Genomic DNA, 14,927 nt, shown 5'->3' with positions numbered 1-14,927 from the left:
TCAATGAAAGTCTATCATTTGAAGAAAAATATATTTTCAGGAAACAAATCAAACAATCAAACCTAAAAAAAATTAATCATCTTCAAATATGAGACATTTCAGACAACAGAGTACGCAAAAGACAGCACAGCAGTTTTTGTTGACAGATCATGTTTGTACAATGCAAGCATGGTCCAACAAAAGGATTTAAGTTAAATAGTTCATCACATAAGGTACACAAACAGAAATCATCTTGTGAATTTTATTTTAGGGGTGCATTAAATGCAATCAGTGGAACATCATGCTTTCAGCTGGGGGAAATTAATGTTGCAGGATAAACAAAATAACATGCTTGTTTCATCACCATTTGTTCTCCAGAGAATCAGGACTCTGAAACAGAAATGACAGTTACAGTTATTAATATTTATTTTGAATTTCTCCAGTACCCTGCAAAGGATATAACCATTTGAAAATACAAACCATTTCTGAATTAGTCCTCATCCTCACAAAAAGTGTGTGCTCATTTACACATTGTGTTATATTGTGTAATAGTACATTGTTGGGCTGCTATTAACACAAACTGAACACAACCAACCGCAAAAAACACTCACTTTAAGACTTTCACAAAATAATTATTTTAAAAACATACATGTGCAGGAGGAGCACAATTGTTTAGACTGAAGACCACAAGGGGGCAGTGCAATGATGCATTTTAAAATGCAGGGAAAAGCACTCATCTTCAACTTCATTTGAGAGAAAACGTCAACTACATTGTAGAAAAAAAAATAAAAAAAAAATACTGCAATGAGGCATAAAAACACTTCGAATGTGTATCAGAAGTGACTGAAGTTCAATTAAAGTCAAATATGGTTGAATAACATTGCTCACCTCTCTCCCTCCCCACAGCTGAAACCCTCATCCATGCTTTCATCAGCCACACTGGATACTGCAAACACTTCAAATCCCTTCCACAAACTCACCTATTCAAGACGGCCTTTTATGTTTACCTGTTTTAGATCTATGCTTTTAAAACCTATATACTTGCTTTCTATTCAGTTTAAGTTTTGCTTTTATCTACTGGCTTTGAGTATCCTGAAAATCACTATACAAAACTAATGTATTCTTATTATCATTATAATGAGTGCTATTCAGTCTCAACTCTCTTCTCCTCTGAGATCTATTTCCTGCTCTACCCAGATGCTATACTAACCAGGTATTATAGTACCAAGGATGATTACAGCTTTAGAGAATCATTTCAAGGCAAGGCCACTTATACACATTTCATGCACAAGGCAACTCAATGTGCAGAACAATATAGGGTACCTGTATTATTCATGTATTACAATGTTTTTATCTATAACCAATTAACAAAATAGTACTTTTTAAAAACTATTTTCATCCTAAAATATAATCCATGGGGAGCAGCCATGTTGGATCGGATGAGGTGCAATCTAATGTTTACATTCGGTCTCACCTAATTTCTTGATTTTACTTTTTTAAGATGATTTTTTTTTAATGGCTTTGACATCGTTTTATTTATTACTTCGGAGAACACAAGGATGTGTGTTGAAGCTACTTTGACGCATCTCATGGTATTGCGAGTTGTGCATCCAAGCAGCCACATCTGGCAGTCAGTTGCACTTATATACGAGATGTGACAAAGGTTGCACTGTGCTACACGAGTGTGTAGGAGAGAGATATAGTAGGACACGCAACTAATGTAGAGGTGAAAAAGCCACAAGAGAATATCAGGCCTTTGGTGCAGCAGCAGAGCCAACTGCATCGCTATTACATCACTACAAGCATCTGGAACGAAAAACAATGCAGCCACCATGTCTCCTAGCTGCTATTAAAGGACTTAAAAAATATACAGTATATAATAAATTATCTTTTGATTTTTAAAATTCAAAACAGGTACCCTTTAATCAATAGCCTTGTTGAAAGTAACAGTATGACTCCAGCTATGTTCAGAATGCCAGCAAATATGACCCAAATCCAAATCCATCAGATCGGTTAAAGCTCAAATCAGATTTTTTTTCAAATCTGACCTTGCCCACTGTCATATGTAGTACAAAATCTGATATGTGCCATGTCACGTTTTTCCAACATTTACGTCATCAAATTGCGATAAACGTCACAATTTTGCATCCCAGCAGGAGGGGCTTGACAGAAAGTAGACAGTGGAAGGAGAAGTGGGTTTATTCATTATTTGGCTTATTTTTTCCACAATAGGTGAAGACAAAATGTATATTTGAAAAAATTAAAGAAGGTATGAAAGAAAGCACTAATAAAAACAATCTATTAATCTTAAAAAATGTCTGGTTAGGCTATACTGTACATTTTATAAAAATAATCTCAGAATATGTAAAAAAAAAAACAGAAAAAGAAATCAGTTAATGTATTCTTCACAAAAAGAATGACCAATAACACTAAATATGAAAGAAAAATTATGAATTATATAGGCTTTTGCTCCTATGATTTATAACTAATGAGTAAGAGAAAACAGCAGGAATCCGTTTGCCTCGACTGTGCTTTCATTCTACAGTTTCTATTGAGTGCCTTTGGGAGCACCTGGTTCCACATATTGACTTCGCTACCGCTAGCTTTCATGTTGGTCATTGGCATGCTTTGCACAGAGAAGTATGAATCTCATTGAGCAGGCAACAAAAGAACTTGAATAGGGTTAGAATATTCAGGACAAAGTCTGCATCAAGTGGTGGATTTTGGTTTCTGATTTAAAGAGGATTATCCTGCACACAATGGCAAGGCAAATGGCAAGGCAAATTTATTTATATAGCGCATTTCATACTCAAGGCAACTCAATGTGCTTTACATGATAAAACATTCAATTGTTTAAAATCAATAAGAACATTTAAATCAATAAGAACAATTAAAATCATCAGTAAAATCAATTAAAATCATCAGTAAAATCATCATTACATCAACAACATGACAAAAAATCTCTCTCTCAATCATATGCAGTAGAGAAAAAAAGTGCCTTTAACTTTGATTTAAAAATGTTCACATTGGATGCTGACTTCAGCTCCGCTGGCAGTTTGTTCCACTTCTTTGCAGCATAACAACTAAAAGCAGCATCACCATGTTTACTGTGAGCTCTGGGCTCCACTATCTGACCTGTGTCCATAGATCTGAGAGACCTGCTGGGTTCATACCTGACCAACATGTCACTGATGTATTCTGGACCAAACCCATTCACAGATTTATACACCAGCAGCAGAACTTTAAAGTCTATTCTGAGGCTGACTGGGAGCCAGTGTAAAGACTTTAAAACTGGAGTAATGTGCTCCATGCTGATGATAGTCTTTAGGAATACAAAGATATGCACGACCAGGCTGCATGTTTTAGATGTCTCCCTGAATCTATTGATGGTGTCATCTACAGTAAGCCTGATAACGACAGGAGCTCTTCAACTTTTCTCATGCTCTAATGGTTTTGTAATTTCTGTTCGCTGTTTTTAGTACATTCTCATTGCTTCAAAATCAATGTGAATCCTTCACCTGAACCCACATTTTCCATTTTACAACTAAATATTGTTGTGTTTCTCCCCCCCAATAAAAATCAGGGGTTCCAATGACCAACAACAATATATTAATGAAACAATACAACAAATCTTAATGTCTATGGTTAGATCTGAAGTTAATGAAACGAGTTGAAAGTAAAAAAAAATAATAATTTGCAATTATTGTTTTTTTACTTTGAATAACATAATGCAATCCCAAACCTTCACTTTGCAAAAACATAGAATATCCGAAATATCAAGAACAATTAGAGAAATCACACCTGGCTGTTTCTCCCATCTGAATCATACCAATTTGCTCCAAACACCACTCAGCAAGGTTGAGACATCTGTTAGGGGAAAAGGAACAAAATAAAAACATGCTCAATGTCAGGGAAATGGCTCGAGTATCAGAAAAAGTAAATTGAATGTATTTGTCTCTTTGGCTGATGTGTTCGATGCACTTGTGCAGTGCTGGCTGGGTTTAGATTGGAGACAATCAAATGCTTTGTTCCTTGATGAAAGACTCATCACAAGAAATAAAAAGGCCTGATTGCACAGTGTTAGCGAGACTTATTGAAGACTTCAAATCGCTGGCAACATTCAATTCGATGTCTGTAGTTTTTTTTACTAATTTCCCTTAATTAAGTTTTTATTTGATAATCCATTCGATGATTTCCGTGCTTAGGCAGACACTTAACGCATTGATGAATTCAAAAAAATTCAAAACATAAAATCAGATCCTGGAATCTGTTTTTAGGGGGGGATGTACAGAAACATATACAAAGATTATGGACCTTTTTTTTCTTGTAAAAGAATGTAATTTCAGAAAGTGTCAGAAGATTATTAATATTGTTGTACAATCAGTGCTTTAAATCCACCACTCTCTAAAACCCTCTAAAACAGTGTCCATGTGATGAGTGATCATCAGGTTCATGTTTTTCTGCATAAACTGACAGAACCAGAAACCTTCATGGAAGTAATGGCAAGCTAGCAGAAGTAGTGTTCGTAATGTTGGTGGGATGTTAACACACCACCTCAAAAAAAAAAAAAAAAAAAAAAAAAAAAAAAAAAAAAAAAAAGGAGGTACTTCTAATGCATGTTCTTGGAAAGCCAAAATAATTTCTGAATAGTTTAAACAACATAACCAGTTTAAAATATTAATTCTGCTCTAATGTCTACAGATTTCTGAGCATCTATGGAGTCAGTTAGATGAATAGATACTGCACCACCTACATCTCCTATTGCCTTTTGACTTTTTCAGCAACAAACAAAGTTGCATACAGAGATAAACGTCTGGCTTTATAGAACCAATGCAATGTTGTAAACAGACTGCTCCATGCATGCTTCTGACATTTATTTAAGAAAGTGTCTAGAGATACGTTAAACGTAGTCATAGCCCCCGGGGACTGTGGGTACAGCCGATGACGTTGCTGGACCTTTTCTACATAAGCGTAATGTGCCTGTGCTTTCACCGTATCAGTATGGCCAAGTGGTCTAAGGAGCCTGACTCAAGAATTCTTCCTTCTGCTGCCGTGGGTTTAAATCCCACTTTTGACATATATATTTTTTCATTTTAACATATTTAACATGGCAGATTCCACCTTTAAAAATGCATATACGACAAAAATAAACATTTTAAAGGAGACATATCATGCTTTTAAATCCTTCCTTTTTACATATAAATCATACAGTTGTGGTCTATATAAAGCGGAACTGCAATGCTTGGGTCTGAATTCCTCATTATTATAGTTCCACAGGCCCCTTTTCTGATGTGCTTCTGAGAGCAACTCGTTTTGGTGCAGTCTCCTCAAATGCAAATGAGACACTTCATACCCCGCCCCTCTCCAGGTTGCAGAGGTGACACTCGGTTCAACTCCACCCTGTTCGGCCATTTTTGTAGTTTGATAGAAGAGATACGATTGTTTAGCGGCGCAGAAAATGTTTATTCACACGTTATTTACAAAATGTCAACAACAGAAGACTTGTCCATCCAGCCTTACATGTTCGAGCCAGAGTCGGACCCGGCGGAGCGAGATGAAAATGAAGATGATGAACCTGCAGAACCCTAACAAGTGAGCTAACACAAGCACCAAGCTAACGCTAGCGCCAAGCTAACGCTAGCGCCAAGCTAACGTCACAAAAAGCATTTTAATACAGTCTTTTCGGAGACAAAAACGGCAAAATGAAATGACTAATGAAAACTTTAGACTTAAATCACCTAGGCCATATCATCAAGGATCTAAAATGAGCACACAGCGCTAACATACGAAGACGGTGCAACTGCTAATGCTAACAAAACAATGACAGGGACGTCTTATCACACTTTTTAGCGTTATTTACAGCTTACCGAAGTGCTCTGTTCATCGCCTCCAAAGATAGAAGGAATTGAACCCTCAGTCAGACGAAGTCTTTCGGCAAATCCTTCTTTATACTGGCGGAGGTTGCTGAAGCAGTCATCCTTGAAGTGCTTCGCGCGCACAAAAATGACCCTACCCACAGATATGGGTACATTTCCGTGAAAAATAAAACTCAACCAGGCACTTCGAAAAGGTTCTGATGCTGGGAGACGGTGTAATGAAGCGTGAGGGTTACTACATCCAACAACCGAACATTTTGACTTACCCTCTCATAATTTCGGCATCCTTGAGCTTGGACTACAAAATAAAAGCGAGAAATAAAAATGGCGGATTGCTCAAAGTGTTGGGCCTGGAGTCGATGTCCTAATTTGGCAGTTCCGCTGCAAATACTGTGACGTTATTGTTCAAAAAACGTAATAGAGAATCGAAACAGATTGAAAAATATGACCAAAACAGAATATAAAGATATCAACGGAGCACCTGAAGAGATTAATTTGAACTTTTCTGTACTTCTAAACACTCTAAATATACAACAAAATGCATTTAAGGGCTAAAAAAGTGGATTTAGCATGATATGTCCCCTTTAAGGTATTTTACAACAAAGTCATCTCAATGCGCTTATCAAAATATAAAATTCATAGGAAAAAAAAACCCAACAGCATCCACATGAACAAGCATTTAGCCATCTAACAAAATCAACATAAAACAAATATTTATTCAATATAGCCTCCATACTCTCCCAACAAGATATAGCTAATGACATGACAGTGCATCCTTTGTTTGTGCTGGAAAAACAGAGAAAATGACAACAACAATCCTGAACAGCCTCAGTGAGGCACATCCACAAAGCCAATCCTTCCTTTTGTACCAGTCACTGTAGAAAATAGAAATGTTTCTGACCTTACCTTTGATGAAGGGCTGGTAGCTCAGGTGTTGCTCACCCATCTTTTAAAAGCTGTCATTTTTCCTGAAAAGAAAGTTTTTCTATCGCCTCTAGCGCTGTCATCCTGCCCACCCACTCGCTAGAGAACGTAGCAGCAGTGGCCACGCTGTATTAATTCACTAATGCACTCTGAACCTACGTATAGCATTTAGCACAGAATGGTTTTGTCCAAAGGCAGCGTAGAGAGCTGCCTTTTTAACGTAAATGTTTGTCATCTTGGGAAACTGACTGCGCATTCACCAACACATAAAAACACGCTATGGAAACAGAGGCAGAGCAGCAATGTGCTTTTGGGAGATGGTGTGGCCTACTCCTGCCTTACAGCGGAGTGAGACTGTGCAGCATCTCTGCTGTACCAGGAAATAGCGATGTTTAGTCATTTGGGCTATGAAAAGCACAAAATGCTGACACTTTCAAACTTATAGGTACTGTAGGCTATCAAAAATGGAAAAATAAATCATTTATAATATTAAAATTAAAACAAATAATCAATATATCAATTCACCCTTGGGTAGGCACTGCCTACCTTGCCTACCCTGACTGCACATCACTGATCACCCCTCAAACCCCTCCCTATAAAGTCCTTACCGTAGTCTGATCAGGGGCTACTTGGATGATGAATTGATACCCTGGCATCACACAGTGCTGCAACACCAGTCTGGTTATGTCAGCATCGTCTGAGACTGCGTCTGCTGGCATCGGGAATCCATCTTCTACATGTTCCTCTGAGATGTTCAGCAACTGACAGGTAGAATAAAAATGAAATGTTATTGATTTTTTTTTGGGAGGGATTATTAAATGATCGTGTTGTTTTTTATTTAAATATAGCATAAATTATGCTTTTGTGACAAACCTTCATATTTGTACGGCCCTTTGTAAAATTATGAAAATAGGAAATAAACCTGATTTATGCAGTGCTTTATTTTCCACTGAATTAGTCACAAAGGCATAGCTTTGGGATCAAACATCCAACCTTTTTATCAGAAGATGACACGTCTTTCGCCTGAGCCACGGTAGGCTGGTAGATGGGCAAATCACATGAATAAAAAAAGTGCTAAGCAATCAATAAAAGGAATCTTTATTTAAAAAAAAAAAAAAAAAAAAACCTTCATTAAATCGCATTAAACATTTCACAGAGAAAGACTTGGACATCTTAGCTCCATCATGTGATTGGATTTAATTAGCAGGTTAAACAAGGATAGATCCAATTGATGCCAACTGCCATCAACTCTAATAACTGAGGGTTTAGAGTACTCAAGCCAATCGCAGCTAGATGAAAACCGACGGTAAATTGCACCCCAATGTGCCAGTGATTATATCTTAGAAAATACCTCCACAAAAAATTATTTTAAATATCTTAGCCACATTGTGATACCCAACTGCACAATAGGACTGCAAAAAACAAAACAAAAAAACAAATTACGCACATCATCAACTCTCCACAGGTCATTTCCCAGGCCTTCAGTCTGACCATAAGTGATTGCATTCTTCAAGAAATCAGTCCTGTTGCCATTATCCTGAAAAACAGAAAATAATCAATGTTGTGGAGGTAAGTGCGAGTGTTGTCATTGAAAAAGCCCCCAAGGCCACTTGTTATCTGATGGTGTTACTTAAGGCCTCACTTACACCGTCAGTGTCCTGCAAAACCGCAACGAGCAATCGGATGTACTCCGCTGCCGCCTTGAGCGTGTCCACCTTACTGGGCTTTCGGTCCGGGCGCATCAGCGGCACCATGTGTTTTAGGCGGGAGAACATGGTGTTTAGGTTTTTTATCTGCACAGAAAAAAATATGTATACATATTTAAAAAAAAAGAAAAAAAAAAAAAAAAAAAAAAAAAAAAGTATTTGTTGGACATCCAAAACCCAAACTTGTATGACATGAAAGGACTATATATATATATATATGTAATGTTTTAAAACCATACTACGATGGTGTAAAAGTGTAGACTTCTGCTTGGGTCAAAGCAAAAGGGCCAGGTCACCATTATTGTTTCATAATCAGCTCTCTGTCAGCAATCTCAGGTTTTGTAGAGAACTGCCTTTCATGTTCCATCTTGCAAAGATATGTTGTATCTGAACTTAACTTTTAAATGACAAAATTAAAGTTAATACCAGAGCATTTCTGAGACAAAAACAAAAAAACCTCAATTTAGGTGGTAAATTCTGGTCCAGGAGGGCCCCTATCCAGCATGTGTTAGAAAATACTCTTACTCTGGTCTGCCACTGGTTAACAAATGTTTACACGTTGAATGACAGTGAATGGGCCTCGAGCACATAATTATTGATTCAATTGGAAAACTGTAGTTAAAAATAAACATGAAGCGATTACATGAAATTGCCTTTGCAAAATAATGGACAGCATTATTAAACACATAGGCACTCACAAAGGTTACTTTTGCTCATTTTGTATTTTATTTTTTCAGATCTCGCAGCCGACTTTGACTAATTTGCTTTAAACTCTCAACAGCATTTGGCAGCAAAAGAGCAAAGACAAAATGGCCCAAAGTGGTATATAAAAATATTTTATTTTGAGCATCAAATGCAACCGGAGCCTTAAAGCTGATATCCAGAGTTTCTGAGAAACGTCTCGATGTCCCGCCCTCAACAGCTCCACTTCATCCCAATGCCTCTTCAATCTATCCGAAGCCACGCCTCTACTTTTCTGCATGCGGAACATAACAAGGTCGCATCGGGTGATATAGATATAAGTCTATGGGTCAGGTAAGAGCCAAAATCATATTTGCCTGTTTGCTGTTGTGACGCGCGGCCTGTTTCAATGCACAGTTTCGCATTCACTTTGATTGACAGTCTCAAGAAACAGGAAGTCCATCAGCAATCGTTTCCATTTGTATAGGGTCTACAGGACGAAGGAGGGACTTATATACATTAATGTATATGAATGACCACTGGCAGTAGACCATAGTAAAAGACTAGATATGTATTTTTTCTGCATTTCAAAAGAATCACATAAACATAGATTTCCCAGAAACTCCGGATATTAGCTTTAAGTGTATTTTTTTCTCTCTCACAGGTCATGTATTTTAGTGTGGGAGGTTTAGTTTTTTTTTTCTTTTATATGCTAAATAAGCAATGAAAGCACTGCCTTATAGTGCTATATTTATACATAGTTCATTGTACATTTGCTAGATTCTGTTCAATAAAAATACGCAAAAGGGTTTTGCAATAAAACACTCCCATCCCGTATTCAGAAACATTCATCCACTGAAATCCATGCCCTTAGAAATCAAAAACACAATGTCTTCACTTTCTTGATAAATGCTTCCATGCTACTGAAACACATTTTTGGGTCCCAATCAAAGAGAAACAGTATACCTTTTTAAAAATGTCTATTCGTACTGTTGCCGTACGGACAACCCTCTGTGCTATTATTACGTTTATTGTAGCGTCTTACAGTTAGGATTAGGTTATAACCTTATATCACAACAATTTTTAGGGTCAGGGTTAGGTTTAGCCTTAGTCACGTGACCTAAACTGGCCAATGACTGATCTTATCACGTAAATTAAACTGGCCAATGAGGGGCGCTGAGTACGAATAGATAGAATGTCGGTGCATTGATACGACAACCGTACGGATAGCCACTGCCTACTTTTTACTCCACATCTACTCTCGTAATACTTTTTCTCTCTTGTCAGCCTAGGTTTTTTCATTTTTTGGACCTGATCAGAGCCCAATCGTTAATTTGCACGGCCAATCAATTAGGCCGATTTTAGCTTAACCCAATTAATCAACACCGCTCTATAGCCCAGATGAATAAAATCAGTCAGGCTTTAATAAGCAACTGATGTATTAACCTTTGTGCTGCGAAGAGATTCTCTGTACTGGGCTTTCTGCATTATAATAATACATTTTATTTAAAAGCACTTCTCAAGAAACTCAAAGACACTTTAAAGGTTCAAACAACAATCGCAAATTCAGTGATGAAAACAAAGAAATACAAGCTGCCACTTTGGAATCGGCGATAATGATTACACAATGACAACACTGTCTGGGAGAAAGAAGTGCACTAGTTCATTAAAAAATGGCTACATTTTGCCTTTTGTGATTTATCCATGTTTACTCTTTGCATATTGAGCAACTTCATTTTTGAATTATATATATTTTTTATAATGTATTCCAGAAAGACAGTTTGCCTTTCCTTATTTATTAGTGCCATTGCAATCTTTATGTTGACAGTGTTGCTGATAAGTTCTTCTTTTATTGTGAGTGTATTGCTTATTTCTCCTAAATCATATTTTGGTGTTATAAGATTTTGTGTTCATGTACAGTATATATCCATCTGTATATCAATGTTTTAATTCATATACCAACCAATATAACCATTATCGGTAGATACATCCGATATTGACTTTATAAAAAACCCCAGTATCGGCATCAGCCCAAAAAGATCCCATATTGGTCGGGCAAGAATTGAGAGATTTTTTTCTATTTAATTTAATTTTTTCAAAACCTTTTCTGCTTTTTCACTAAAATGGGCAGGTAGGTCTTCACAGAAATTTTGTCACTGTTTGTTGAAGGAACCAATATATTGTTTACTGGAATATTGCACTATAATGGTGTCACTGGTAAGAAAGACACTTTTTCAATTCATTTTCTTTCAGAGATATAAAATAAAAATTTTTTTCACTTAATCTTTTTTTTTTCTTGTTATGTCATAGATTATCGTAGATTGATTTCTGACCAATATATCGATAATCACAGCATCGTCATAGCGTGAGATAATCGTTATCGTGAGCTTTGTATCGTGAGGTACCCAGAGGTCCACACTTTAATTCTTAATACTATTGTTGGTTAGATTACCTGTAATTTAATTTAATTTATTTTTTTACTGATTGTGTTTGTTTTTTGTTTGTTTTTTTTGTTTTTTTGGAGGGGGGTGTTAATGAGTACTTTTTGACAATCTGTACTTTCACTCAAATAAAGGTTAGTACTTTGTCCTCCTCTGGGTTAGTGACACTTCAGACAATTACCATATATATATATATATATATATATATATATATATATATATATATATAATAGTTAATTTCTGGGAAAAATACCTTATTAGCATAAAAATTGACCTTAACACAAAGTCCATTCCACTCACTCGAAGTCGCTCCTTGGCGTTCACAATCTCCCTTTTCTTCACTGTTTCGCTGAAGTCTTCGGCCACATAGTACGTGCCAGACTTACCCCTTTTGAATTTCTCTATGTTTCCGTACACGGGGAGGGCGGACTCGCCCGTTAACCGAATCAAAATGTCATTCATCGACTCCTCCTGCGGTACCTTCATGTTTAAACTGGAAACAGATGTTGCCGCGCAGCTGGAGCGGACGTGCAGCGTCGCTCCTGATCTGGAAGCTGTGGTGAATTAGATGATTAACACTGGAGAGGAGGCGGATGAGCACACCTGTGCTGCGTCTTTAATTAGGCCCTCCTGCACACAGCCTCTTCTGATGAGACAAATTAAAACTGTACGCACTGAGGCGTCAACAGTTACAGGTGTGATCACATTAATCATTACATCCACATGTACAGCCTGTAGAAACTAACCAACCAACGTTTCATTATTAGAATTTAATTTTTTCATTTTTTTAAACTTGCTTTTTTTTTTATTGTTCAATTATCTATAAACATGCATGTACAAATCAAAATCAAATGAACAGTTCACGTCAGGGGACAGAGATTCTGGGAGGCATCCTACATTTTAAATTGAGGTTCCCGCAGTACCTCCATGAAGTAACCTGTAAGGAGTAAATTTCTTCCACCTCTGGCTAAATAATATTGTTTTAGCCTCTGAGTATATGTAAGTTTTTCCACACTATACATGTTTTCAATAATTTCCCACCAATGTCCCAGGGTAGGATGTTCGTCTTTGTGCCATCATCTGGTGATTGTCTTTTTTTGTTGCTGCAAGCAAAATGTTGACCAAATTCTTATTTTTGAATAGTTCCACTATTCAAGTTTCGCAAATACTTTTAAACTGTGCACACATTTTTCCACATTTCAAAACTATATACTAATGAATCGTGATCTGCTTTCTCCACCCCATTACCTCGAGCACATCTGTTGTGTACGTGATGCACCGTTCCTTTTTCTGGTGAGCAACAGAAAAAGCTCCATCAGATTTGATTCTGTGGCTATAATCAAAGCCAATCAGCCAGCTCAGCAGAAGGCTTGATAATGAGCCAATTATCAAATTCAGGTGAGTTGACGGGAGGTATGAAATCCAATTTCCTGTTATGTGAAACCTAATTTTATTTTTCTTTGCTCACTTGTATCTGACACATTGTGTCACTAACTTGCTGAAGAGGATTAGGGCCAATTTTGAAGGAGAAAATATTTTTGGGCAGATCAAGAATAAAGAATCAAGATCAAGAATGAAATTTCAAAAAGAAAGTCGAAATATATTGTGGAGATTAAAGTTGAAATTTTGAGAATAAATTCAAAATATAATGGGATTAAAGTTGAAACTTTGAGATTAAAGTTGAAATTTCGAGATTAAAGCAGAAATATAATGTTGAGATTAAAGTGAAAATTTCTAAATTAAAGTAAAAATTTCGAGAATAAATTTGAAATATAATCTCGAGTTTAAAGTCAAAATTTTTAGATTAAAGTCGAAATATGATGTCAACATTAAAGTCAAAATTTCAAGATTGAAGTCAAAACATAATCTTGAGATTGAAGAAGAAATTTCAAGATTAAAGTTGAAATTTCAAGAATACAGTGTAAATATAATATAGAGATTAAAGTTGAAATTTCGAGATTAAAGTCGAAATATAATGTTGAGAATAAGGTTGAAATTTCGAGAATAAAGTCGAAATTACAAGAATAAAGTTGAAATATAATGTGGAGATTAAAGTTGAAATTCTAGAGAATAAATTCAAAATGTAATGTTAGAATTAAATTTCAAATATTGAGATTAAAGTCAAAATTTCAAGATTAAAATTGAAATTTCAGGATTAAAGTCAAAATTTTGAGAATAAAGTTGCAATATAATCTGGAGTTTAAAGTCAAAATTTTGAGATTAAAGTCAAAATTTTGAGATTAAAGACAAAATTTTGAGATTAAAGTCTAAATATAATGTTGAGATTAAAGTTGAAATTTCGAGATTAAAGTCGAAATATAATGTTGCGATTAAAGTCAAAATTTCAAGATTAAAGCCTAAATTTTGAGAATAAAATAGAAACATAATATAGAGATTCAAATTGAAAGTTACAGATTAAAGTCGAAATATAATGTCGAGATAAAAGTAAAAATTTCGATATTTAAGTCGAAATATTAAGTAAAGATTAAAGTGGAAGTTTTGAGAATAAAGACAAACTTTAGAGAATAAAGTCAAGATTATTAAAATTGTTTTCTCCATCAAAATTGTGCTTAAATCTCTTTGATGGATTTTTTTTGGTCTGTTTGTTTTTCATGATTACGTAATTTTTCCACAGAATTGAGTGATTCCATAATTTTTCCCTCTGCTTGATCTAAGAAAACAATTGTTTTTGACTACCACAATCTTTTTTTGGCAGTGGGTATCCGTACGGTTGCCCTATCAATATACCGACATTTTATCTGTAGGCAGCGCCCCTTGTGGCCAGTTTAGGTCATGTGACTAAGACTAAACCTAACCGTAAACCTAACCCTAACCCTAATCCTAAAATGTGTTTTGCGATATAGGGTTATAACTTAACCCTAACCCTAAGACGCTATGTACGTGTACTTTGGTAAACGTACCAATAGCACCAGGGGTTGTCCGTACGGCAGCCGTACGAATAGACATTCATTTTTTTTTCTTGATTTTTTTTTTTTAGTATTTCTTAAAGCCAAAACGCTGCTATTGTAAATGATTTCAGTTTTCAGTTCAAAATTAAAAAACTGAATGAACATTCTTCAAGACTGGTGATTCCATAATTTTTGCCAGGGGTTGTGCATGATGACACAGGACTAACATTCAACAAGCACAGAGATCTTTAAAATAAAAGAAAGAAAATAACAAACCATGTCACTAACAATGAAAGTTACCTAAATATTTAAAAGTGGTAGATAATGGCATCTAACAAAAACTAGTCAAAAGGACTAAAATGGAGATTCAGTCACTGCTAGCATTGTGCGGGTGTGTGTAGTGGTCACCAC

The 14,927-nt window shown here is 35.9% G+C and overlaps 1 protein-coding gene across 1 annotated transcript; it reads right to left on the bottom strand.

Moving 5' to 3' along the window:
• Nucleotides 1–7,372: 7,372 nt before the first annotated feature.
• figla (folliculogenesis specific bHLH transcription factor) lies at nucleotides 7,373–12,123 on the bottom strand. Its single transcript, XM_028457960.1, has 4 exons — nucleotides 11,908–12,123; nucleotides 8,426–8,572; nucleotides 8,227–8,316; nucleotides 7,373–7,540 (listed from the first exon to the last, which is right to left on the bottom strand). The coding sequence occupies exons 1-4, from the start codon at nucleotides 12,091–12,093 to the stop codon at nucleotides 7,373–7,375; spliced, it is 591 nt and encodes a 196-aa protein (XP_028313761.1). The 5' UTR covers nucleotides 12,094–12,123.
• Between the last annotated feature and the right edge of the window lie 2,804 nt (nucleotides 12,124–14,927).

The sequence above is a fragment of the Gouania willdenowi genome, chromosome 9 (genome assembly GCF_900634775.1).
Source record: "Gouania willdenowi chromosome 9, fGouWil2.1, whole genome shotgun sequence".
In the NCBI taxonomy this organism is placed as follows: Eukaryota; Metazoa; Chordata; class Actinopteri; order Blenniiformes; family Gobiesocidae; genus Gouania; species Gouania willdenowi.
This window is presented reverse-complemented; position numbering and strand designations above follow the sequence as displayed.